At 46.7% G+C, this 27580-nt stretch overlaps 1 protein-coding gene and 1 long non-coding RNA gene across 3 annotated transcripts in view; one reads left to right on the top strand and one right to left on the bottom strand.

The window, feature by feature from the left end:
* Nucleotides 1-1749: 1749 nt before the first annotated feature.
* On the bottom strand, nt 1750-17466 carry LOC143442615 (uncharacterized). Its single transcript, XR_013110923.1, has 2 exons — nt 15187-17466; nt 1750-5163 (listed from the first exon to the last, which is right to left on the bottom strand). It is a non-coding gene; the product is annotated as an uncharacterized LOC143442615 (long non-coding RNA).
* Nucleotides 17467-17545: 79 nt separating this feature from the next.
* Nucleotides 17546-27580, top strand: part of Rab37 (RAB37, member RAS oncogene family) — a 67421-nt gene continuing 57386 nt past the window's right edge. Inside the window, exon 1 of one of the 2 annotated variants that reach the window (XM_034507977.2) lies at nt 17546-18041. In XM_034507977.2, coding sequence (XP_034363868.1) covers nt 17970-18041 — 72 coding nt within the window. In that variant the 5' untranslated portion in view covers nt 17546-17969. The remainder of the gene's footprint in view (nt 18042-27580) is intronic. The other variant, XM_076935492.1, reaches the window with a different exon arrangement.

Here is a 27580-nt window from a genome sequence, read left to right as displayed (position 1 = left end):
AGTAGCATAGCCGTGACCCTGCCCGGTGGCCCCAGGACAGGGCACTAAGTACATGGGACCAAACCCCTCATGCTCGGAGTTTGTCTTGCAACTAAATTCTCCTGTACTTAGCTACATCCTCTGCCTGGTGGCTTTTATCCGTTATGGCTGGAGGTGACTGTGCTGCTGCTGATGCTCACTTGACTGTCACAGAGGCTGTCCTTCAGCACCTCCTCCTGTAGAAGGCATTTTTTTTTTGTCCCTGCCCATCCATACCTCATTTTTAGGGCATGGAAATAGACTTTCAATTCGCCCCCACTTCGAAAATATCAGGTGTAAAGAAACAGTCTCTCTGAATTAAAAACCATCATCCACTTTGGCCATTAACTCGAAGGTAACTATTTACTTTCTCCTTATCTCTCCCTCTCTTCCCCTCCACCCTCCCCATCTCCCCCTCCCATTCTGCTAGATAGCTGGTTAAATATTAGCAGGCTTGGCCATCATTGAAGACGGACCTCCCCCCTCACAGCCAGCAGCTTGTAGAGTCGGGAGGGAAAACTAAAGCTGTCTTCTGGCTACACGTCTAAAGGATGGAATCTGAGTCCTTTCTCTGGTCACAGTTGTCGAGGTGGCACGGGGGTGAGGTGGCATGGGAGGCTATGAGATTACCATGCAGCTGGGAGTTTCTGATAAAGACCACAGATTTACCCCTCCCCCTCCCAGAAGAATCTGCCGCAATGCACATGTCTATCACCTGCTCAGGAAAACATCCCTCAGGAAGGCAGTCTATGCAAGGACTTAAGGAGACGGTATAAAGCCCAGCTGAAGGCTCAGGCTGACCGACTGCCCCTTTGGCTTTTGTCTATCACAGACTGAAGAGCCCTCCACTTTACATTGTAATAAACGCTGTGCATCTTCTGGCCTATGCTGTGTGTTTTCTCTGAATTCCTTCCAAGAGCTCACTGTCACAGCTCAGGGGGAGGCTAAAGTAAGACCCCAGTAACAATCTAATCTCTCTTCTGTAGCCATCCTTCCAGACTCAGTTCCTCTTCCTTCCAAGGTCAGAATTACACAGAGATAAGAGAGCCACCCTGAACAAAAATGTTCTTGAGCTAGCCCAGTGGTTCTCACCCTTCCTAACTCTATGACCCTTTCTTTAACTTTCTTATGTCAGGCAGCTCACAACTGCCTGTCACTCTAGCTTCAGGGAATCTGACACACTCTTCTGACCTCCACTGGGTGTTACGCAAAGGTGCACAAGCCCACACACATATAGACATAATTAAAAATAAAAAGAGGCATCTGCACGGTATATTCCATATTTGTGATGGCTACTGTTGGTTTGTTTGAGACAGGGTATCTCTCTTTCATAGCCCAGGCCTTGAACTCTTGTTCCTCCTGCTTCTATGCCTCAAACGCTGAGATTACAGGAATGCACCACCATGCCTGGCCCCTCCCTGAGTTTCTTTCAGTATCATCAACACAAGGCTGTCTGCCACCCAGTAGAATGTTCACTCTTTCTACACATAACAATTACACTATTTAGTACTAAAAGATAATATACCCATTCTATATATATAAGACAGAAACTATCAGTGTAGCCGGGACTGTAGTTCAATGGTAGCATGCTGGCCTAGTGTGCTTTAGGTTCATTCACTAGCACTGAGAAACAAATGTGGCAAGGGATGTTGAAAGGTCCGGGATTCCCCAGAAAGGGGTCCACTTAAGTCACAGGATAACAGGCACCCAAAGGACACACGAGAGACCGTCTTGCTGTAAAATACATGAGGTGGTTTATTAAATCAGAGCTCTGGGCCAGCCCATATCCCCATATCTCACATAGGGGATAGAGGGACTGACCTCGTGGCTCAGGGGCATAGCGCTTATATATGGGCAGGGTAGGGAAAAATCGAACTTTCGCGCGGGTGCACAGGATTGGTTGTTTTACCTTTTTTGAACACTAGTAGGCCGTACCATGGGCCAGGGTGTAGTTCTTCCCTTGGCCAGTCAGTTCCTGGGATGTTCTTAACAGGCCTTTGTACTGTAACTCCCCCCTCCTCTGTAACTAATTAGATGGACCCAAACCTGCTGGCAGGTGCTTTTCTGCCCAAGGTCTAAGGCGAAAAATTTATACATATTTCATAAGATGGCCTTTATAATTTTTCACTCTACAATGTCACCCAGTGGTAAGAGGTGTCATCCAGTGGTCAGGGGTGTCACCCAGTGGTAAGAGGTGTCATCCAGTGGTTAGGGATGTCACCCAGTGGTCAGGGGTGTCACCCAGTGGTAAGAGGTGTCATCCAGTGGTCAGGGATGTCACCCAGTGGTCAGGGGTGTCACCCAGTGGTAAGAGGTGTCATCCAGTGGTCAGGGGTGCCATCCAGTGGTAAGGGGTCTCATTTTGTGGTAAAAGGTGCCATTCTGTGATTCAGGACATCATCCAGGGGTATGGGGTGTCATCTTGTGGTAAGAGGCATTGCTCAGTGGTAAGAGGTGTCACAAATTGGTAAGGGTATCTCCCAGTGGTAAGGGGTGTCCCCCAGCTGTAGGAGGTGCCGTCCAGTGGTAAGAGGTCTCATCTTGTGGTAAGGGGTGTCATTCTGTGATAAGGGGTGCCATCCAATGGTAAGGGGCATCACCCAATGTGGCAAAAGTTTCCCTGCCCAATCTATTTGCAGCAGGAGGCCTATGATTGGACAGGAAAGAGGGAGGTGGAGCTAAGGGTAGCAGAGACAGAGAGAGAGAGAGAGAGAGAGAGAGAGAGAGAGAGAGAGAGAGAGAGGCAAAGAGATGGGGGTGGGGGAGGAGAAAAGGCAAAATGGCAGCAGATGTAGACCCACGTGATTCAAGTGAATATGAAGCTATGAAATCTAAAGGTTAGGAATATGGGGATAACTTTCTAATCTATGTGGGCATCATGTGTATTGAGATTTTATTGATATATATAAATCCATTGGTTAACTTTAAGCATCTAGAGTTTTGATTTACTGGGTTATTGGAAGGTGGGTCCACCGACAACCGGGTGCTTATAGCTGTTAAGGAACCTAGCAGCTCCAGAGATGAGCGAACTCGAGCTGGAAGCACAGCGACCGGTCACTAGGCGGGGCTAGCTAGAGAGAGTAGCCGGGCAGAACCAGCTTGGGGGCCCCCACCCTGCTGGAGAGCTTGCCTGAGACAAAATGGGCTTAGTGTGGGAACATGGCAGCTAAGCTGGGAGCCAGCCAGACGTGCGTCCTTTCTAATATCTCCCCCTACAATCCAACTGTAAGAGGCGTTGTCCCGTGGTAAGGGGTGTCATTTAGTGGTAAGAGGTGTCATCCAGTGGTATGGGGTGTCATCCAGTGGTAAGAGGTGTCATCCAGTGGTAAGGGGTGTTGCTCAGTGGTATAGGGTGTCATCCAGTGTAAGGGGTGCCGCCCAATGGTAAAAGATGTTTAACAAGAAGAGAGACCAGGTCTAGGGTTTGATCCTAAGCACAAAAGAAAACTAAATTTGTTTTGCTTCCCCGCAACTTTGGACGGTAAATGACCCAAGGCTGGTATGTCATGTCCACGGGGCCTTGGGGTTCTTCTAGCCCACGACTGTATCCTCCAGGACTTGGTTTCCATCTCAAGACAATATGGCTGCCGTAGCCACCTGTGTATTCCATCCAGGCAGACATTGAAGAGGGGGCTTGCTCCTCTCTTTTTAAGGCTTTGACTTATGACACAATTCTTACTGGCCAGGACTTGTCTCGACTGAGACTGCACTCTTGGATGACTCCAGGCTGTGTCTGGTCCACAGTGACAGTCCCTGGTTTATCTCATTTAATCCACATGGGAGTCCTAATGCCTCTGTACAATTCCTACACCTCACTGGACAGAGAGATTCCAAGTGGCGAGTATATGCCCCGGCAAGACTTTGATCTGTGATTGTCACGTGTTATTCTTGGTCCCCAAATTCCTATAAGCTGCTGCAAGTCCTACTAAGAACACCAATATAGCATTGTGCTGTAGTAGGCACAATGGATGGCCTAGCACATCAGTCAGTGATAATACCAGGGCTTGATGATAAGGAAGAACGGCCGAGCTGAACATCTCCCATCTTCTATACACTTCTTTGCGTTAATTCTTCACAGTCCTTCGAGGGGAAGGCTATTGCTCCTCACTCACTTATAAAAAAATGTATTTTATTTTTAAAGATTGATTTATGTATATGAGTCCCCTAGTACATGCCAGTCCCACATGCCAGAAGAGGGCATCAGATCCCATTACAGATGGTTGTGAGCCATCATGTGGTTGCTGGGAATTGAACTCAGGACCTCTGGAAGAGAAGTCAGTGCTCTTAACCTCTGAGCCATCTCTCCAGCCCCTGATTTTATTTTTTTAGTATTTATTTTTATTCATATATTTATGTCTGCATAAGTTTGTATGCAGTTCATACATGCAGGTGCTCACAGAGAGCAGAAGGCACCAGGTCTCCTGGATCTAGAGTTGCGGGTGGTTGTGAGCAGCCTGACGTAATTGCTGAGAGATGAACCCAGGTCCTCTGGGTATGTTGTAAGCACTCATAATTGGTTAACCATTTCTCCAGGCCCAACTTGTACTTTTAAATATGTGTAGGTATACATGTATGTGGTAAGGGAGCGGTGCATGCACATGAATTCAGGAGCCTGTGGAAACCAGAAGAGAACTTCAGGTCCCCAGAGCTGGAGTTACAGGTGAGTTGTGAGCTGCACAACACAGTCACTCCAGCCTTGGTCTTCTGCAAGAGTGGTAAATGTTCTTAACTGCTGAGTCCCTCCAGCCTGCTGTTCTTCGTTATTACCAGACGGTGGCAGCACTTGCAGCTGGCTTTGAACGATGGACTCTCAGATGTAAAGACAAAGTGGACTTCTTATACATGGGTGAGGGTTCACAGTGGTGCTGTTGGCAACAAATAAAAACCAGAAGCCACCATGCGTCCTTGGAGGGAAGAGCGGATGAACATTTGTGATGTATGTGTTCAGCTCAGCGCTACCAAGAAGCGCTTGAAGCAGTAAACTACAGGAACAGTCCAAAACACAAGATTCCATGGGGTGATTTTAAGTCAAAGTAACAAGGAAGCCGAGCGTGGTCATTCATGCCTTGTAATCCCAGCACCTGGGAAGCTGAGACAGGAGAATTGCAATGGATTTGAGGCTATCCTGGGCTACAGTGTGAGACCCTGTTTCAAAAGAGAAAAGAGACCAGAAATTAAGAGTGCATGTTACTGTGGAAAATAGTTTGGTTCCCAGCATACACTTCAGGCAGTTCAGGAGATCAAGCGCCCCCTTCTGGACTCCAGGTCCATCTGTGCTCACACGGGCCAGACACGCATCTCTCCTCAGAAACACATAAATAAAAACAAAAAATTTTAGCGAGGCAGTGCAGCACACACCTTTAATCCCAGCACTCCAGAGGCAGAGGAGGTGGATCTCTGAGTTCGAGGCCAGCCTGGTCAACAGAGGGAGTTCCAGGATTACACAGCCAGGGCTACACAGAGAAACCCTGTGTCAATAATAATAATAATAATAATAATAATAATAATAATAATAATAAAATTAAAAGGCCCCCCAAAAAGCAGTTAGGTGGTGGTGGCACACGCCTTTAATCTTCGGACTCAAGAGGCAGAGGCAGGAGGATCTCTGTGAGTTTGAGCCCAGACTCTTCTGCAGAACAAGTTCCAGGACAGCCAGGGCTACACAGAGAGACCCTGTCTCAAAACAATCACACACACACACACACACACACACACACACAGAGAGAGAGAGAGAGAGAGAGAGAGAGAGAGAGAGAGACAGACAGACAGACAGACAGACAGACAGAGAAAAGCAACTAAAGTAAAAAAATTCAGTTTTAAGAAAACAAGGGTGCCATGAAGATGGAAGCGGGTGGCCGTTCCTCCAGGTGATCAAAGTCTGTGGTCGAGCATCTGGTTAAAGCTGCTCACCACCAAGCTCTTGGCTGCTCCTTGGGGTTTCTGGGCTCCTACTGCACTGGGATGAAAGAATGAATGAATTAATTAATTAATTAATTAATACCATTTATTCATGAATGATAAATATGCCAGAATTCAATTTAGTTCAAACACAGTCCAGTCTGATTTGACAAACCCCGAGTTCCATCTTAAAGAAAACCAAGCTGACAAACTGTACACCTCAGAGCTGGGGACAGAAGCCGGAGGACCTGGGAGCACCTTCTGTCTCTTTGTGGAAAATGCCTGAAATTAAATCCACAGATGCCGGTAAGCAGGTGGCAGGCTGGGTGGGAAAGGCCGCTGGAAGGATCGTGGCCAAGTGAGGTGTGACTTCAACAAAGAAAAGAGCTTCGAAACCATGATGCCTCCCTTGGAGAGCCGCTCTTGCCTTGTGCCCCGACAGCTGCTTCGGACCAGGGGGGCGGGGGAGCGTCTGCATCATTGTCAACAGTCAAGGCTGACGCTTAATGAACAAATTCCTCCCCAATAGGCAACATGCGTATTTGAAATCCCAGAAAGCGGGCGGTCACAGGCAATTTTTACTTAAAATTTTTTTATTACATTTTACTTAATTTGGGACTGGGTGGGGGCAGGGCGGGGCGGGATCATGCCACGATGCACATGTGGAAATCAGAGGACCACTTCTGGGCGTCTTTTCTGCTAAGTATTTTTACCTGCTAAGATGTATTTCCGATCCTGATTTATTTTTAATTGATACGTTTATAGGGAAACAATGTGATATGAGGATATTCGCCACACACATTGTGGAATTATTAACTCTTTGTGCCAAGAACTTTTAAAGAGGTATTCTGTTTTTAATTATATGTATATGTGTATGTGTGGGAAGGGCGGGTATATATATGCACGTACATGCAGGTTCCAGAAGATACCAGAGGTGTTAGATCTCCCCAGAACTGGAGTTTCAGTGCTGGTGAGCTAGGAATGGAGCCCAAGTCCTTTTCGAGAACAGTATGTGCTATTAACCGTTGAGCAACCTCTCCAGCCCTAAACTTTTTCAAATAGAACGTGACTGTGACCTGAAGTCACCATACTGTGGAAATGGTTTTGCTAAAATGTACTCAGTAAAGAGAACATGAATCCTTGGACCAGGCTCTTCCACCACACAGCGAAGGTTTGAAGCAGGAGGGGCCTAAAGGGTTACAAGTAAGCCTTGACTTTATCTGGTGTCCGGTTGTGGTCTGAATATTGATGATTGAATCCCCTTCTTTCAGGGACTGTGAGTTTGTCCATTTTCAATATTAAAGTCGCCTGCTGAAGACAAATGTCCACTAGGTGGCAGCAGTGAGTCATGGAGCACTTCATACTTTGTAGCGGAACATCCTGAATGTAGAAGAAAACTTCCTAGGAGAGAGGGGAGAGCTGAGGTGCCAATGACTGTGGAGCTCCTGGAGCCCCAGCTAGGGGGCTGTCTTCATAGTCAGGATGTTGAAGTAGATGTGACACACGATGGAGTCATTACATGCTTCCTCTTCCACGATGGAGAGACGAGTCCTCTTGGCTCTGAGACCCTAACCAAGCATCAGAGAAGGATGGGATTACGAGCAGAGCCAGTAAAAGTCCCCGTGCTGGGAACTGTTCAACTAAGGAGCTAAAAGGCTCTGAGTACATTTTCATAGTCTGAACTGGGTGTGATCTGAGATTCTTTATGATGAAAGCCCTGGCAGGACGGTGGCAACGCAATTCTGCCTGGGCCAGCATGGCTGAGGGGCTGCCTACACAGTGTGCCCTCTGCGCCAACTTGGTCTCACTACGCAGCTCTGAGCTGGGAATGGTATCTTCACCAGCAGGTTACTGGGTGAGGTTAAGTTAGATGCATTAAACAGGCAAAGAGCCTGGCACGTGATTCCCATGGTACATGGTTCATTTATTATTTATCCCGGATTCTCTGGAAAGCATATGCTGAGGGAGACAGAGGATAAAAACCATGTGGGAACCTGTGTCCTGTAAAGTTACCTAAGTCTCTCTGTCTCTCTCACTGTCTCTGTCTCTCCCTCTCCTCTCTCTTTTTCCCTCTCCCCCACTCCCTCCCTCCCTTCCTTCCACTCCCTCTCCCTCTTTCCCCTCTTTCCCCCTCTCTCTCACTGTCTCTTTGTCTCTCTCTGTCTCTGCTCTCTCTGTCCTCTCTTTCTCCCTCTGTTTCACTGTCTCTCTGTCCTCTCTCTGTCTCTATCTCTCCACTCTCCCTGTCTTCCCTCTCCCTCTCTCCCTCCCTCCCTCTCTCTCTCTCTTCACTCTCCCTTTCTCTGTCCCTCTCCCTCTCCCTGTCCCTTTCCCTGTCTCCCTCCCTCCCCCTCTCTCTCTCTCCAGTCTCCCTCTCCCTCTCCTTGTCTCCCTCCCCCCTCTCTCTTCACTCTCCCTCTCCCTGTCCCTCTCCCTGTCTCTCTCCCTCACTCCCCTCCAACTCTTTCTCCACTCTCCCTCCATCTTTCCTCTCCCCCCTCCCCCTTACCTCCCCCTCCAGGGCCCCTCACTATATAGCCCAAGCTGACCTCAAACTCATGATCCTCTCACCCTAATGTCCTAAGTGCTAGGATTACAGGTGAGTGCCACTTGGGGCCTTTCCCAAGGAGGAAGAGAGATGCTAAGTGACCCTGTCCTGGGTGAGCCTTCTCTGAGCCTCACCTCCCTCCTTGCTCTAGGTTTCTGGCACACTAAGTCCGTACTGTTCCCAATCACGATGCCCAGATGGAGCGCACACAATGGGCCAGACACTGTGCCAATGTTTCTAAGCATCCTTCATTTAATTTCCACAACAACCTCATAAAAAAGCCACGTGGAGATGAGCCGGGCAAAGGAGCAAACCAAGCACACACACACACACACACACACACACACACACACACACACATACACGCTGTAATCGGCAGGTCGAGGTGAGTCCAACGTTCTTGTCTCCTTCACGTATGGCCCTTGTCACGTGGGGTGAGTAGCTGTACCTGTCAGTCACACGGAGCACACTGCCAGCTTGTCAGAGGCAGGAACTGCGGTTCTTTTGTCTGCGTAGCCTGAGCCTGGCCAGGGGTGAATGGATGAACGGATGAATGGAGAATGAGCCTCTCAAAGCTCCTGGGAAGGAGCCGGCACCATTGTTTTCTCTGGGTCAACACAACCCAAAGCCTCCATTCCCACCCAGGGAGGACAGGCTGGGGCGGAGGAGGCTGCCCCACAGTGGGGCCCTCACTATTGTGGAACTTAGCCGTGGAACCTGTACAAGTCCTTCCAGAAGGAAGAGACACTGCCCGAAAGCCATCCCACCTCCAAGCCTCATGGCTTTCTGCAGCATTAAAGCCTCGTGGAGTTTATTATGGGTTTTCGATAAGCCTTGACCATTGGACTTAGCAGGTTGCCAACATTACGTTATCAGTATGGTTTAGGCACAATTCCTTAATGACCCAGAATGCACCTGCTGCTGCTTAATCTCCACATTAAACCCAATTTAAAAGTTTAAGAATAGTATTCTGGTTATGGATAGATTCAAATATTCTCTCTCTCTCTCTCTCTCTCTCTCTCTCTCTCTCTGTATGTGTGTGTGTGTGTGTGTATGTGTGCATGTCTGCGTGTATGTGTTTGTGCATGTGTGTCTATGTGTGTCTGTATGGTCTCTGTGTATGTGTGTGTGCATGTGTCTGAGTGTATGTGTGCACATATGTATGCAAAGGTGTCTGTGTGTCTGTGTGCACATGTGTGTGTCTGTATGTGTGCACATGTTCATGTGTGTCTGTGTATGTATGGTCTCTGTGTATATGTGTGTGAATATATGTGTGCATATGTGTCTTGTGTATGTGTGCACATGTGTGTCTATATGTGTGCACATGTTTGTGTGTGTATGGTCTCTGCCTCTATATGTGTGTGTGCAATATGTGTACATGTGTATCTGTGTGTATGTGTGCACATGTGTGTGTCTGTGTGTGGCCACATGTTTGTGTGCATGTCTGTGTGTGTCTGTGTGTGGTCTCTCTGTCTTTCTGTCTATGTGTCTGTGTGTATGTTTGTGTGTCTGTGTGTTGTGTACCATGTATGCACATTTGTGTGTATGTGTGCCTGTAAAGGCCAGAGAAGAGCTTGGCTGGAGGAAGTAGATCTCCCTGGCTGATTCTGGAAACCCAAGCTCCTTCCTTTCTCTTTGCTTCCTATCACAAGGCGAGTCCACACGTTCCTAATGCCATAATGTTCTGCCATCCATCAATTTCCAGGATTGATGGAGCCAAGGACCAACGAGCTCTGAAACAGTAGGCTGAGACAGAGTTCCCCTGCTTCCACTGCTTGTGATGGACACTTTGTCACTGCAACGCAGAAGTGACTGAAAGAGACAAGAAAGGAGCCATCCAGGAGGCACAGCGCCCGACACTCAAGAACCTCAGGAAACAATAGCAGCCACCCAAGAGGCAGTGAGTGACTTTCACTCAGAGAGTTTGTGAGACAGAAGGCTCTCTTGGTTCTTTTTCTGTCAAGAAGCAACTCCAGGAAGAAAGGGCTTGTTGGGCTCACAGTTTAAGGAGATGGGGGTCAATCATGGATGGGAAGGCATGGTGCAACCCAGCTGAGCGTGCAGGCAGAACTCAACATATTCTGGCAGGACAGGAAGCAGAGAGAGCAGGCTGAGATGCACTCCTAGTGACTCACTTCATCCAGAGAAAGTCTACCTCTTAAAAGTTCCAGAACCTTCCAAAATGGCACCACTAGCTAGGAACCAAATACTCAAACATTTGAGCCAAGGGGGGTGGGACATTTTATCTTCAAAATGAAGAGATGATATTTTTAATTTGGCAGAGATCTGTTGTTTACTGGCAGAATATGGGGGAAAAGGCACAGAACTCAATAAATTAATATGAGCTTTGAGAACCCTAGGGATCAAAATTTTAAAGCGCTTCCTAAAGTAAATAATGTGATGGACCTTTTGAGCATCTGTCTTTTTCCAGTTCAGATGTCCACTTCTACCCTCAGGAGTGTTTACTATTCTTTTTTTTTTAATACTAACTCTATCACTTAAAAAAATGTGGAGGTGTCATGGTTTGAATATGCTTGGCCAGGGGAGTGACACTATTTGGAGGTGTGGCCTTGTTGGGGTAGGTGTGTCACTATGGACATGGGCTTTTAGACCCTCATCCTAGCTGCCTGGAAGTCAATCTTCCACTAGCAGCCTTCAGATGAAGATGTAAAACTCTCAGCTCCTCCTACATGTCTGCCTGGATGCTGCCATTTTCCTGCCTTGATAATGGACTGAACCTCTGTAAGCCAGCCCCAATTAAATGTTGTCCTTATAAGAGTTGTCTTGGTCATGGTGTCTGCTCACAGCAGGAAAACCCTAACTACAGAGGGCTGAAGAGACAGAGCAGCAGTTAAAAGCATTTGCTGCTCTTGCAGAGGAACGAGTTCTGTGGGCTCAGTCCCCAGCACCCACATGACACTCATTCATAACTCCAGTCCTAGGGAATCCAACTCCCTCTTCTGAGGGCACAAGGCACACAAGTGGTGCACATATGCAGGCAAAACATTCATAAACATAAAATAAATAAGTTGGAAAAATTGAAGAATAAACATGGAATGCTGGGTTATAGTTAAATACACTCAAAATGTGGGCATGAATGACAGTGTGGCAATTTCCATGCTATCTGGGCCATGTGATATCCACATCATGACATATCAGTGCCATGTAATATCAGCACCATGACATATCAGCACCATGACATATTGATGTCATGACATATTAGCATCATGACATATTGATGTCATGACATATTAGCATCATGACATATTGATGTCATGACATATTAGCATCATGACATATCAACATCATGATATATGGATGCCATGATATATTGGTACTGTGACACATTGGTGCCATGAGGTAAGGAAGGCCCCCTAAGACACTAATAGTGACAGACACAGAGTGTGAGGTGTAAAAATCTCTCTGTAACAGTTTCGCAATTCTTCTGCAAATATAAAACCAATGGTTTTCCATAGTCATGCCTGTTGAGAGAGTGTGGGAAAGAAATAGGGAGGGGGGAAAGAGATGAAAGGAAGGATGGTGTGTTAATGCTTCATCTCACACCCTGGAGACTTAAGAAATAGCATCTATTATTAACAACGCAGCACACAAAGGACAGTGAGATGGCACAGGGAGCAGAGGTGCTTGTGGCCAAGCCCAACAACCTGAGTTCAATCCCTGGGACCTACATGGTGGAAAGAGAACCAGCTCCCAAAAACTTGTCCTCTGGCCTCTACATGTGCACCAGAGTGACCACACCTAGATGCAGAAAACACAGACACATACAGTTTGCCAAAATTCTCAGACACACATACACACACATGCACACACACAAGTGCACACACAGACAAGTGTACACACACAAGCACACATGCATACACACACATGAACACACACATATGCATGCACACACAAGCACACACACATGCCCACATATATGCACACATACACACATACCTGCTCACACATGTGCACACATACACACACACACATATGCACACATGCACACAATGCATATGTTGTGGGAAATATTTTAAAAGTGGCACCAATTTCCCGAACTACACCCAGCTACTCTCTGCCCCAGCAGGCTGGCCAACCATGCACGGGCGACAGTGGCCGACCTGTTCTTATCTCATGGCCTCTCTGGCTCTGAGCTCCCGAGATCTCTCCACCCAGATTGCTAAGTTCCCCCAGGCAGGTTGCTACCATGCCAGCCCCATGCTTCAAAACCCCCACGGTCTTTGTAGTGCACATCTGGCAAACCCACGCTTTGCAACTGAACCTTTCTCTCTGGATCCCAGTAGAACTGCCACAGAAAGGAAAACACCACACAAACTTAGTTCAGAATCAATGGTAACTCAATCTCTGGTGCAACAGCTAGAATCCTAATCTTGTGTCTACATTAAATCTAAATCTAAATCCTCAGGTGGCAAATCTTGGATCTGTCATAGAAACCAGGAGACAGTAGTAGCTATATCTTATCCTCACGCTGTCCCCATCCAAAAAGGGCCCTCTCTCTCTCCTCTTCCTCTCTTCCCCTGTCCAACCCGGAAGTCCCTCCTACTCACCCAGTGGCTGGCTCCTTTATTCATTAGGGGATGATTCACAAGAAGTCACCTGAGTGACTCACTCCTTGTCCACAGCCCCTCCCAGGAGAGCGGAATTAACATCACAATACAAACAATACCAGGGCCATCCACAACATGCATGCATATGCACACACACAAGCACATACACATGCACATACACACATGAATGCAGACATATGCACACACATGCACACACACACACACACACTCCTCAAGAGGATTGAGATCAGAGGATTTAGCACTCACTTCGAAGCTGAGTACTGAAGGACTCGTGTCCATCTCAACTTGGTGCAAGCCTATGTGATGGTTGATCTTGGTTGTCAACTTGTTTGCATCTGGAATCAACTAAAATCCAAGTTGTGGAGGACATACACTTTCTTAACAGCTTATTTGAAACAGGAAGACCTATCCCAAATGTGACCTATCTGGCAGCAGCCCAGATAAAAAAGGGCATGGAGAAGTGAGCCTTGCTTTTTGCCTTCCAGCTTTCACTCTTGCTGGCAAATCCATCTATCCTACTGCTGCAGCATTCCTTTGCTAGTATTAAAACCAGGATTCAAATGCAGACTAAAAACCAGCAGCGCTCCAGAAATCCTCCAAGTCTTCTGCACCAGATTGGGGCTGCTGAGACATCCAGCCTCTTGGACTGAGCAACCAATAGAATTCTGGCCTCTTTGATGGGACAGTCATTGTTGGGGTACTGGGATCACAGCCTATGGACCAACCTAATCAATCCCCGTTTCATACATATTCATTCTATCAGTTCTGTTCTTTTAGAGAACGTTGACTGATACACCTAGTCACACCTCAGAAGAGGGAGTCTCAAATGAGGAATTGCCTCCATCAGATTGGCCTTTCGAGCAAGTCTGATTGATGTAGGAAGGCCCAGCCCACTGTGGGCCAGGTCACCCTGGGAAGGTGGCACTGAACAAGAAAGGTGGCTGCTGAACAATCAGGTGGTGGTGCACGCCTTTAATCCTAGTACTTGGAAGGCAGAGGCAGGAGGAACTGTGTGTGTTTGAGGCCAGCCTGGTCTACAAAGCAAGTTCCAGGACAGATAGAGCTACACAGAGAAACCCTGTCTCAAAAAGAAACCAAAATAGGAAAAAACAAAGAAACAAACAAAGAAACAAAGAGGGAGGGAGGGAGGGAGGGAGGGAGGGAGGGAGGGAGGGAGGGAGGAAGGGAGGAAGGAAGGAAGGAAGGAAGGAAGGAAGGAAGGAAGGAAGGAAGGGGAAGGGAAGGGGGGAGGGAGGAAGGGAAGGAAAGAAAGCAAGCAGGCAGGCAGGAAGTTGAACAAACCAAGAGGCGCAACCTAATGAACACTGTTCTTCCATGGTCTTTGCTTGGGTTCCAGTCTCCAGGTTACTGCCTTGATTTCCCCATATGGAAGAGCAAGATGAAATAGTCTTTCCTCCCCAAGCTAGAACATTCCAGAGCAAGGAGGAAAAGGGCAAAGAGAGTGGATGTGGAGTGTGATACAAAATAAGCAAAAATAGCCAAGCCACGTGAATAATCCCAGCATTCAAAAGGCTGAGGCAGGAGGATAATGAATTGGAGGTCAGCCTGGGCTACATAAAGAACCTTTGTCTAAAAAGAAAAAAAAAAAAAAGGAGGGGGGAGAAATACAGAAATGAAACAACAAAAATACAAATAAAATAAGCAGAACTAGACCCTGCAAGATGAGTCGGTGGGTGGGAAACAGGACTTGCTGAAGTTGTCTCAACTCTCGAAAGGAGAGCAGCCCGAACAGAATAATTTAAAGAACAACGTTTACATCTTTGAAAATTAGCATTTTAACTTTAAAAGTTTTCAAAAAGACCCAGAAGCAGAAACTGAAGACTACAGATATTTGGGTTCCCCCTCCTCCCAAAAAATAGTGCTTCGATTCTAAACTTGGATTTTGGGGTCAACAGGTAAAAAGCTGGGAATCATTGTTCCCAGCTGAACATCAAGAAAAACCCGGGCAAATTGAAAATCAATAACGTTTCTTGGCCCAGCTGGGAGTCGGGTTTGCAGGGCAAACTGCTACCCTGAAATCTGCAGAGACCGTGAACACCAAAGCCACAGATGAGGTCTGCCCCAGAGGTCTGCCCCATGGAGCAGAAGCCACAGTCGGGTGGGGAAGCTTACCTGCTGATGTTGAGGAAGCTCTGGAGACAGGATGTGGACGGACCTGAGCAGGACTGCCACGAGCCAGCAACGCACGCTTCCCGATAGCACTGAAGGGTGCTCCCCTCCATCGCTGAACTAACGAGGCTCTAGCATAAAACCCGTGGGTGCAGCTGGAACGGCTGCGAGTCACGGGTCTCTGTGAGTAGATCAACTTAGCCCAGTGTCAAGAGGGAGAAAAAAAATGCTGGAACGCATTAACTCGATAATGCGTTCAGGGCTCTTGTTAGAAAAGAAAGCCTGCACAGTGTGTGAGCGAGATGAGCCGCAAGAACATTAAGTATGACAGTGGGGCTCGGGCGATGGCTCAGTGGTTAAGAGCGCTACTCGTCTTCTGAGGAACCTGGCTCGGTTCCCAGCACCCACAAAATGGCTCATAACTACCTGTAAACCCAATTCCAGAGACTCTGATACCTTCTTCTGGCCTTCACGGGCTCCTACATACACGTAACCTGCATAACTTTATGCAGGCACACACATATACACATGAATCTAAATTTAGAGTCAATATTTGCTAAAAGTATGACAGAATGACCTGACAGACCTTGGCAGTCGACTAGACATGCCTGAAGAAAGAAATGTCAAGATTGGAGACAGGCCAGATGAAAATTCCCACATGAAAATACAGTTGCTCTGTTACCTAATGGATGAGACATTGTCCTCTCCCGAATAAAAACACAAAGAGGAGAAGAAAGAGTAATAGAAAATCCAAGAACTGTGCCATAATTTCACACACCATAGCGTACGTGTAACTAGTGTCAAGAAAGTAAATATTAAAAAAAATAAGAAGAAATATGTGAAGTCCTGGTTAGTGAGAATTTTCCAAAAGTGTTTACTTAAACATCAAACAGAATATGCTTTAAATATTAATTTTTAACTAAAAAAAAAAGGTTTACTTTTATTAGTTTAATTATGTGGATGCATAAAATGTGCACGAGTGCAGTACCCATGGGAGCCAGAAGAGGGCATCAGTTCCCCTGGAGCTGGAATCACAGGCGGTTCTGAATTGCCCAACATGGGTTCTGGGAATCAAACCGCGGCCCCCTGAAAGAGCAATTTTCTCTCTTAATCACTGAGCTATCTCTCCAAGCTCCCAAAATCCTATTTTAAAACCCTACATCAAGTCGAATCATTTCCAAAGGGCACCAAGGACCTAAAGATCTTGAAAGACCGAGAGAGGGAAAAACAGCCTTCACACGGGGATTAGAACAAACGGTTTCAGCAACCATTTCATCAGACGCTATGCAAGCTGGAGAAAGTCACGCCATTTTTTCAAGCGCTTATGGAGGTGCTTGTCTGTCAGGAGCCTGGGTTCTGGGGGCGTGGCCGTGACACTTGTCAACTTAGAATCTATTCCGATTTTCTCAGGCAAACAACCGAGAGACTTATCGGACAGAAGCAAACTCTATCAGAGAACTCCTGTCATGTTTAGAGCTCTGTCTCCTCGCCCAGAGAGTATACAACCTGCATTTACCGAGCTCTGAGTAGATTGCAGGCATTGTTCCAAGCATGAGAATTAACTCACTAAATCTTCAGAACCGGGGCTGGAGAGATGGCTCAGCAGTTAAGAATGCTTGCAGATTTTACAGAGGACTGCAGTTCGATTCCCACATATCCAACATCTCACAGCTGTAACTCTGTAACTCTGAGGGATCTCATATCCTCTTCTGACTTCTGTGGGTACCGTTGCTGTGTGTGCAGATACACACAGATACACATAAAAATAAAATAAATGCTTTGGGAGATTTTGTTTTTGTTTTTGAGACATAGTCTGACCATGTTTCCCTAGCTGGCCTGGAACTCACTATAGAGACCATGCTGACCTTGAACTCACAGAGCTCTGCCGACCTCTACCTCTGCATTCTGAGTACTGGAATTGAAGGCATGTGCCACCACACCCAGTAAAATAAGAATTAAAAATATCCACAACAACACCCCAGGTACTACAGTCATCTGTTTATTTCACACACATTAAGCAAGCACCAACCCCCTGAGCTAGAGCCCCCGCAAGCCCTCACCTCCCCAAATCTCCTAGGAAAGATTAAGTGTCTAGTCCAATGCTATGACTTTCAAAGTTGGGGTCAGAATTTAGGATCCTGTGTCCTTACCAACCTGCCTCTCATACATCTTGAAGGGAGCCTGTGTGTTCTCCCTCAGCTGAGCAGAAGTTTGCCTATTTCAAAGACCTCGGCCCCCGCCCCCTCCCCCCCCACACACACACACATTCTATGAGCCTCCACCAGCCTCACCTAGACCAGTTATTTATCTTCCAGAGAGAACTGTCTAGAGACCAAAGGGAAAGCAGCGCCAGCACCGAGTTGAGCTGCGAGAGAGATGCTGGGTCACTGAAGATAGGGACCGCAGCGACACGCAACTGATGCTCCTCCGGAACGGAACGCGATGCTTATCCCTCTGCTAGCCTCAAAATCTTGTGTGGCTCCCAGCATCTTTGAGTCACAAGACAGGTGATTCCAGGCTACGACTATCTCAGAACTCTGGTCCCGGGTGCACAACAGTGATTCCCCTGCTGAACTCCGGGATCTTGGGGGTGAGGGGGCTGGGAAGAACCTGTCGGCACCGCCCCGGGCCACCTTAGGAGCTCTCCAGTGCTGACCACGGATGCCTCCAGGCCCCCAGGGTGCTCGGACCAGAGCCTGCCGCGCCCCGCAGAGCCTGGGCTGAGCTGCTGGGAGAGCTGACGCAGAGCGCTGGGAGAGCTGGGAGCAGTCGGCTCTGGGCTGGACATGGATCTGCAGAGACCGGACTCCTACCAGGGCGGAGCTGGCCCTCATTTCAGCGAGCATGTCCTACACAAGGTAAAACTCTCCTCCGGGCACCCACCTCAACGCCGGAAGTTCTCTCTGCTCCCCTGACTTTTGCTTTGGGACTTAAAGGAGAAACTAGCTGGTGTCTGTGATCCTGGGCAAAATCCTCTGTGTGATCCTGTTTGATGCTCAAAAGAAAAATGCGTGCGCGCTGGGGGAGGGGCCGCCTCCAGAGGCCCAGATTATTGAAGACTGCCTTCATTCATTCATTCAGTTAACCCTCTCCTCCCCGCACACGCATCTCTTATTCTCTTTCCTCTGCCATTTGAAATCCTGTGCACAAGTGTCTGAGCTCTTCCTAAGCCCTGTGGGAGGCTGCATTTCTCCTCCCAGGTGTATCTGTAATCTTCAACTCCATATAATCTGGAAGCGGTGGTCCACCTGGCTGAAACAGTCACAAATAGCAGTGATATGTAGCTGGGTGTGGAGGTGCAGTCTGTAATTCTAGTACTTGCTGGAGGCAGACAATGCAGGGGAGTCATGAGTCCAAGGCCAACTTGGGCTTCCTAGGGAGTTCCAGGTCAGTCTTGGCTATGTCAAGCCAAGAGCTCCTCTGTGTGTGTGTGTGTGTGTGTGTGTGTGTGTGTGTGTGTGTGTGTATGAGAGAGAGACAGAGACAGAGACAGAGAGACAGAGACAGAGAGAGACAGAGAGACAGAGAGACGGAGAGACAGAGAAAGAGAAAAGGAATATGAGATCGGTGTTCAAATTGCAGACAGATTGCTGTTTTCAAGGTAGATGTCCCCCACCATGAGATCTACAGATGCAAGCCTTGAAATAACCTGATTTGTCTTTCTCTGTCTTAAAATTAAAGTCCAGAGAAGCAAAGTGACTAAAAGCCAGGGACTGTGAGTTCAAAAGGAGTCTCCTGTTTACCGAAGAACCCTGCCCCTACAGAACCTCTCAGCACAGTGTGGTCCCAGGCCGAGCAATGTGAGTGTTACCTGGGCACCCCTAAGGAAGCAACATCTCAGACCTGCTGGATGATTCTGCATTTTAACAGGTTCCCAGGAGGTTAAGCGTGGACATCTAAGTTTCAGATGCATGCCTTGTGCCCTGCTGGCTATTTCTGATGCGAATGACAGAAAATTCACTAGTGGAGAGAACAGGTACACACGTTTGAGAAGCTTGAGTGTCCTTTCCCTCCAACTCTCTGAATATTCAGAGCCCAGAGAATAAATCTGAGGGTTTTAGAACCATCTGTTTGATGTACACAAGAATAAGGTCTGTGTTCTTGGAGGCTGTGAATGTAGCCCACTGGAAAGCATCTGGAAACAGCGGACCATAACAACAGATCAGTGACAAACCAGCTTAGTGACTAAATATAATAAATATATGGGTCTCTCTAATATTTAAAAAACTGTATTTATTTTTGTTTTATGTGTATGGGTGTTCTGTCTATATGCAAGTCCACATAGTGTTTGCATGCAGTACTGGCAGAGACCAGAAGGGGGCATCAGATCCCATGACACTGGAGTTAACAGACTGTTGCAAACCACCATGTGGGTGCTGGGAATAGGACCTGGGTCCTCTGGAAGACCTCTTTACCACTGAGCAGTTGCTCCAGCCCCAGGGTTTTTCTAACTTTAAAGCATAATATAAAGATATAAATATTCATTTTTTGAAAGCTTTAAGATTGGGAAGTCAGGGTTTTCAAGTTATTGATCGGATGTGGTCTTTCCTGATTCTCTCACCTACAAATGGAAACCCTGGCTTCCTTTGGGCTCATTGACCACCAGAAAAAAGGGTGACCTTATTCTAACAGGTCTTATTCTGCCCAAAAACAATTGTCCACTTACTATAGTGAACACTTAATCTTTTCCATATGATTGTAAGCATCTGGTCAGAAGCTCAGCCTGAATTCTCCATGGTAGTCAATGTAGTGATGTATGCATGTCCGTGTGTGTGTGTGTGTGTGTGTGTGTGTGTGTGTAAGGAAATTGCTTACTGTACAGTGCTGACAACCTTCATTGGAATATTTTTACCATTTCACATGACTATATTATTATTATTATTATTATTATTATTATTATTATTATTATTATTATTACCTATAGGGCATCAACCCAGTGGGGTTATTTTTAATTTTGCAGTATACTATAGTTCAAGAAATTCCTGTTGATTCATTAGCATGGCGACATGAGAGGCAGGTTTCATTAGTGGATGTATGTGTATATGGTGTTCACCTATGCTGAGTACCTGGGCAGACACATATGGAGACCATCAGGTGGTGCCAAGTGCCTTCTTCTGGTGCCACCTGCTCATAAGGTGAAGCCACCATGTAGCAGTGACTAGAGGAAGGGACTGAAAGTGGAGCTTCAGCTACGTCAGATGCCAATGCCAGCCAAATAGGAGCTGGAAAGTTCTTGTAGGCAGAGACAACATTAAACAGTTCTCTTTGATGAGTGGTGTACAAGCCAGTCAGAAGCATGTGAGTTAAATTCCCCTTGAGAGGCTGGATTTAAAATAAATCCAGTGGGAAAGTGCTGGCTCAACACAGATCCAGACCATCTAAAAAGCAGTATTATTATTATTATTATTATTATTATTATTATTATCATCATCATCATCATTATTTGGTATCTCCCACTGACTCAGGAACTCAGCAGTTGGATAGACTGGCTGATCAGTCCTGGGATCCTCCTGTCTCCACCTCCTAGTTCTGGGATTACAGCCATGGAACTCCCCCCCCTGCCCCCCAATGCCTGGCTCTTGATGTGGGTGCCCAGGATCAAAACTTGGGTCTTCACATTAGTGTGGCAAGCATGCTACCCACTGAGCCATCTCTCTAACCTTGTTTTATTTGTATTTGTTGAGACTACATCTCACTATTCAGCTCTAGCTGGCCTGGAGCTCATTATAGAGACAAGGCTGGCCTCCGCAGAGCTCAGCTTGTCTCTGCCTTTGGGATTCTGCGATTAAGGGTGTGCATCATCATTCTAGGTCCTGTTTTGTTTTTCAAGACAGGGTCTCTGGTAGCCCAGGCTAACCTTAACCTCACTATGTATCAGAGTCTGACCTTGAACCCATGTGCTTGAATTCTAGGCAAGCAGCACCACACCCACTTTGGAGAGAGGAGATTGTTAGTTTGGTTAGTTGGTTTGGTCTTAATTTTGATATAAAGATTTATTTATTTTAATTATATATGTATAATTTTTGTATGTATGTACACAGTGTGCATGCCTGGTGCACATGGAGATGATAAAACGACATAGGATCCCTGGAAACGGGGTTACAGGTGGTTGTAATCCACCGTGTGGGTGCTGGGAATCAAACCTCTGGAAGAGCAGCCAGTGCTCTTCACTGCTCAATTTTTAAAAATAAATAAATAAATAAATAAATAAATAGACTTTTTACAGAAAAAACAGCAACGATGCCAAATCTCAAGCAGACTTCTTGATGGATTACTAAGAAGTCAACACACCTGTACACCAGCTCCCAGACAAACCTGGCCAGCTCTCCAGAAAGCCCCCTGCTATCTCCTTTCCAGAGACCTCTGTCTTCATCTCCAGAAAGCCCTCCCCCAGAGCCCTCCTTCTTCTCATCCCAGAGATGAGCCTGCAGAGGCAGACAAACCCCAGTGTTTTATAAGAGAGATGTAGGCTGGTCTAGAAGCTTAGCAGACGAGAAACTGCATGGCATGCTGGGAAGAGACCCCTGGCTCAAGCTCCCTCTGCCCCTAACTTGACTTTTAGCAACATTAGTAAATCTTACTTATCTTTCTTTTCTTAGTTACTTTTTATCATTTCTAGTTAGAACACAAGCAATGGGGTTTTATTGTAACTTTATATGTGTGGATCATAATTCTCTGTCCTTTATCTCTACAAGCCACCCACACAGGCTTGTTTTCCTAAGCTATGAAATATTATCTGGCTTACTGTGGTGTTTTGTTTTGTTTTTATGTGAGTACACTGTCTCTCTCTTCAGACACACCAGAAGAGAGCACTGGATCCCATTACAAATGGTTGTGAGCCACCATGTGGTTGCTGGGAGTTGAACTCAGGACCTCTAGAAGAACAGTCAGTGCTCTTAACCGCTGAGCCATCTCTCCAGTCCCCTGCTTACTGTGTTTTCTGTATGGAGGTCAGAGACCATAATGCTAAGTATGGGTGTAATCTTGACAATATCGAACAGATTCAATAAATGGCAGTTGTTGGTAAAGCCCACATCTTGGGCTTCAAAGTAACTTCAGTGGGTATCATATTCAGTTTCCACCTAAAATGATGCTTGGTGAAAAAGCAGCAGTTTCACACCCTGAGACTCAGAAGCAGACACACGCACACACACTCCCATGGGGACAGCTCACATGAACCACCCAAAGAGAAAGTACATCTTCGATGTCAGCATCCAGTCCTAACTTCCCAGTGGAAATGTCTCTCCTCTGGGGGGTGAGGCATGAACCCCAGGACAGAAAAGGCTTACTTCTGGGTCTGAGGTTTTCACTTGAGCTTCAGTCAGTCCTGACAGCAGGATCCAGGACCAGAGGAGCACAAGTCCCTCTTTAAAAAACACGAGTGTGAGCCTGGTGCTGTGAACTTCGGGAGATAATCAGTTCATCAGTCAAACGCTTAGAGTTTTTAAATAGAGTTTCTATTGTTCTCGCAAATCTGAATATTTGATGCGACTAAATAATTTAAAGCATATGGACAACCAACCGTGTCACACTTTTCTCAGAGAACTCTCCGTCCTGTCTTGCAACCAGATCGCTGTCTGGAGCCGTGCAGGACAATAATGCCGGCGCGGAGGGGCTCTGAAGCAGCTCCTGTCTTGGAGCCTCGAAGTTCCCGGCCTGACCTTGAGTTCTAGGCACAGAAAGGGTGGAGCTTTGGGCCCAGACAAGGCAGGACACGGGGACTTCCTGCTTACTCAAGCTAAGCTTGTCCCAAGAGGGTCAAGCAATTAATTACTAGGCTGAAGTGAGCCTCCTCCCTGCATCTCAGAAAAACAAAAAGGGCAGAAAGACATAGTTGTTCATTCACTTGACCCAGGCTCTCTCTTTGTTGAATGATATTAGCAGAGAAAGAAGGGCAGAGGGTCTGAGTCTGCTGTGGTACCTCTTCTAGTGGGGGGCACAGAGGGGAGGGGCCCTTGGCCACACCCTGTCCTCTCTGGCACTTCCATCTGCCATTGCTCTCGCTTTGTGATGACTACATCCCATAGTAACCCACACGCCAGTCACTTGGGGCACTACAGAGTACATGCCATGCAGGCGTGAGGGCCTGAGTTCGATCCCAGTATCTGCATACAACCCAGACACTGCAGTGTGTGCCTTTCGTCTCAGTGCTGGGGGATCCTGGGGATTTACTGGCCACAGCAGCTAATCAGATCAATGAGCTCCAGCCTCACAACAAAGTATGATAGAGGAAGACTCTCAGCATCAGACCCTGGCAAGCACACAAGCACACACTCATCACTAACACACTCATCAGTATTATACACACACTGATCACTAACACACTCATCAGTAACATACACACACTCATCACTCACACACTCATCAGTAACATACACACACACTCATCACTAACACACTCATCAGTAACACACACACACTCATCACTAACATACTCATCAGTATTATACACACTCATCACTAACACATTCATCACTAACACACTCATCAGTAACATACACACACTCATCACTAACACACTCATCAGTAACATACACACACATTCATCACTAACACACTCATCAGTAACATACACACACACTCATCACTAACACACTCATCAGTAACATACACTCACACACACTCATCACTAACACACTCATCAGTAATACATCACATACCCACACACTCATCACTAACATACTCATCCCTAACACACTCATCAGTAACACACTCATCACTCACACACACACTCATCATTAACACACTCTCACACACTCATTACTAACACATACTCATCACAGACACACACTCATCACACACACACACTCATCACTAACACACACATACACTCATCACTAACACACTCACACACTCATCACTAACACATACTCATCCCTAACACACACTCATCACTAACACACTCCTCAGTAACACACTCACACACACTCATCACTAACACACATAGTCATCACCCACACACACATCACTCACACATACTCATCACTAACACACACACATCACTAACACACTCACACACTCACCACTAACACATACTCACACACTCATCACTAACACACTCCTCAGTAACACACATACTCATCACCCACACACTCATCACTAACACACTCACACACTCATCACTAACACATACTCATCCCTAACACACACTCATCACTAACATACTCCTCAGTAACACATACTCATCACTAACACACTCAGTAACACATATACTCATCACCCACACACATATCACTCACACACACTCATCACTAACACACTCCTCAGTAACACACACACAATCGTCACTAACACACACACTCACCACTAACACATACTCACACACACTCATCACTTACACACTCCTCAGTAACACACATTCATCACTAACACACTCCTCAGTAACACACTCACACACACTCATCACTAACACACATACCCATCACCCACACACACACATCACTCACACACACTCATCACTAACACACACATTCATCACTAACACACACACATACTCATCCATAACACATACACATACTCATTACTAATTACATTCACACACAATTTGCTTTAAGATTATATATATTGTCTCAAATGCCTTAATAAAGACTCAGGGGCTGGATTGTGATAGCCCAGGAAGAATGACCACTTCCGACACAAGTTTAAAATGTCTTCTTTCACTTTGCCTCTGAGTAAAGTTAACATCTAAAGTTGGGTGTCATGGTTGCACATCTGTGAGCCTAGTACTTGGAAGGCTGGGACAGAGAAATCTTTAATCCAAGGCCAGCCTGGACTACATATTGAGACTCTGGCTCAAACAAGTCACCATCTAAAACAGACAGAATCCCAAATGCCAGCCAGCTTTCCCCCTCCACTGAGCTGTCACCCACAAGTCCCTGGGATGACTGCATAAAGCAGGATTGTTCATGCGGGGACCCACCCCCACTCCAAGTTACTAGGCAAAGACAAACCAGTGAAAGACTGTACCCCGTATTCTGTTTTCCCCTACAAATCCTTAATCCCTCAAAAGCATCTTTGTCCATTAAAACAATGTAAATGGAACAAGATGTTATGGCCAAAGGATCCAAATCCACAGGAAAATGCACGCACAGATATCACTTTTAACTGGAGGGAACAGCTCCAGTTCTTGCCAGACTTTTAACCTCAGCTCAAGAACAAGCCAGAAAGTGAAGGAAAGCTAGCTGCTGGCTGCATGATATTTCCACTTGCTTGGTTCCCTCTCACAGGCGCTCTGGAGGCTCTGGATAAATAAAGTGCAGGTTACATCACCGGCAATCTGGAGCCATCTGGGTCTCCCCTGGGCTGGGGAGCTGGCCATGCCCAGTTCCCAGAGCGGGCAGCTGGCTTGGGGAGAGGCACTGGCTTGTTCCTTGGGATAATTTAAACAGGAAATGATGGTGACCTGATCCAGCTCTAGTGGCTTTCCCAGTGCCCCCAACTTACATCCCTGGAGAACCCATCTCCTTTAATTCCCATCATCTCCAGGGTATCCTGTGAGTAAATGTCGGAGTTTCACCACCTTAGGGTGCTGTGTTCTCCTGCGAGCTGGTTGGGGGGGGGGGAAGGCTGTGAATATGTACGTATACTTGTGGTTTTGTGCATGTCTGTAGGTATGGATTTGTGTGCACATGGTATAGGTGTTTGCATCTGTGTATGCATGGTGATTTCTACTCCAAGAACACAGTGGGTCTCTGACTTTTTCCACAAAAGACCCCCGGGGACTCCAAATCAAAGGGAAGCTACTCTAGAGAGAATGAGAAGCACTTGGAAAATCACAGTCATGCTACATTCCACTGAATTGCATGTAAACAGAGGTGAATGCCAGGCTGGGCAAGTGTTGAGCAAGATACTTACAGCGGCACTAAATGTATCCCAAAGCACTGTTTGTTTCCTTCCTCACTCGTCTCAAGAAAGAGACACAAAGTCCCCAGGGATACAAGGTGACTGTGTCGCAGCTCCCTTGTTGAGTTATGAGGTGCTGAGAGACACTGTTTCCTAGCAAAGACCAGCATGGAGGCGGGGGGGAGGGGTGTCTCTTCCCATCTACCAACCAGAAGAGATCTTCTAGCCCAAGTGAGAGAGCTGCAAACCAGTCGCAAACAACAGATCTGGAGTCTTTTCCTCTAAGTGACCCCAGTAATCAGCACCTGCCCCAGACCTCAGACTGTGCCTGGAGACTCCACACAGTACATTTCAAACCAGCCAGGTGCTGAGACGGACTCTCCCAGTCAACAGTCCCTACTTCCCTGAAGCCAAAGCCCACACCCTCCTCCTTACGTGAATGTCCACTTATCAGTAGATGGATTTACGTAGGATCAGAAGGGCGTTGTTTAACAATCTGGGCTTCACCAAATATCACTGGTTTGCTTTCAGGTGTCTGAAGCCAGATAACCAGGTATACACACACACACACATACACACACACACACACACACACAAATGTGTCTCTCCTGAGTAGCTTCCCTTTAATTTGGAGTCCCCAGGGTCTTTTGTGGATAAAATTGGAGACCCACCGGGTTCTCAGAGTGGAAATCACCATGCACACACATACACATATACCATGTGCACACAAATCCACACCTACAAGCATGCACAAACGCACATACACAAATACACATAAATGTACACACACACCTCCCTCATAAATTACAGGCTATTAATAATAAGCATTTTCTCTGCATTTTCTGGTTTTTGGTTTGGGACTGAGGATTTTTTGTGGTTGTTTCAGAGACAGGGTCTCCCAAGGTAGCTCTAGGTGGTTTTCATTATCCTCCTGCCTCAGCTTCTCAAGAGCTAAAGTGACATGTGTGTGGCTGCCACACACCCAGGCCTTTTAGAAGCAAACCTTGGCTTCCTCTTTCTCCTCCCCTCTGTGTTTAAATCTTGGCCCCCATGCCACGTCCTAGCAATTCTGGGTTTTTAACAGGCAGATCTATTGGGTCAGAGAAGCCCCAGGGGAATCATAGGGACTAGTGGGCCCTGCCTCTCCTGGGGATCCCTACATTCACCCTAAGAAATCAAAAAGCCTCTGCAAGGGAATGAAGCTGAGCTACAATTTGATTACCAGTGAAGCAAGGCCCCCCGAGTCCCCTGTCTCTTGAGGCACAGCCACAGACCTCCATCCGTGTGTTCTTCCTTTTCTCTCGGGTCCCCTCTAATAGCTTGCTCAGTTTTGAACCGTGAAGTATTGGAATCATGTCTTCACCACAGTCTAGAAGGACCCAGCAGAACTCATAATTATTAATAAATGTTGATTTTGAAAACACATGGTTCATGTAAAGCAGTTTACAGTTCACAACTTCTTTCTTTAAATATACACTATGACATTCTCCTACCGCACCCCTTGTGGGGAGCTGTCATCATTAATTCTGTATTATAGCTGTGAAAATGGAAACCA

The sequence above is a fragment of the Arvicanthis niloticus genome, chromosome 6 (genome assembly GCF_011762505.2).
Source record: "Arvicanthis niloticus isolate mArvNil1 chromosome 6, mArvNil1.pat.X, whole genome shotgun sequence".
Classification (NCBI taxonomy): Eukaryota; Metazoa; Chordata; class Mammalia; order Rodentia; family Muridae; genus Arvicanthis; species Arvicanthis niloticus.
The sequence above is the reverse complement of the archived record's forward strand: the minus strand, read 5'-3'. Positions and strand labels throughout refer to the sequence as shown.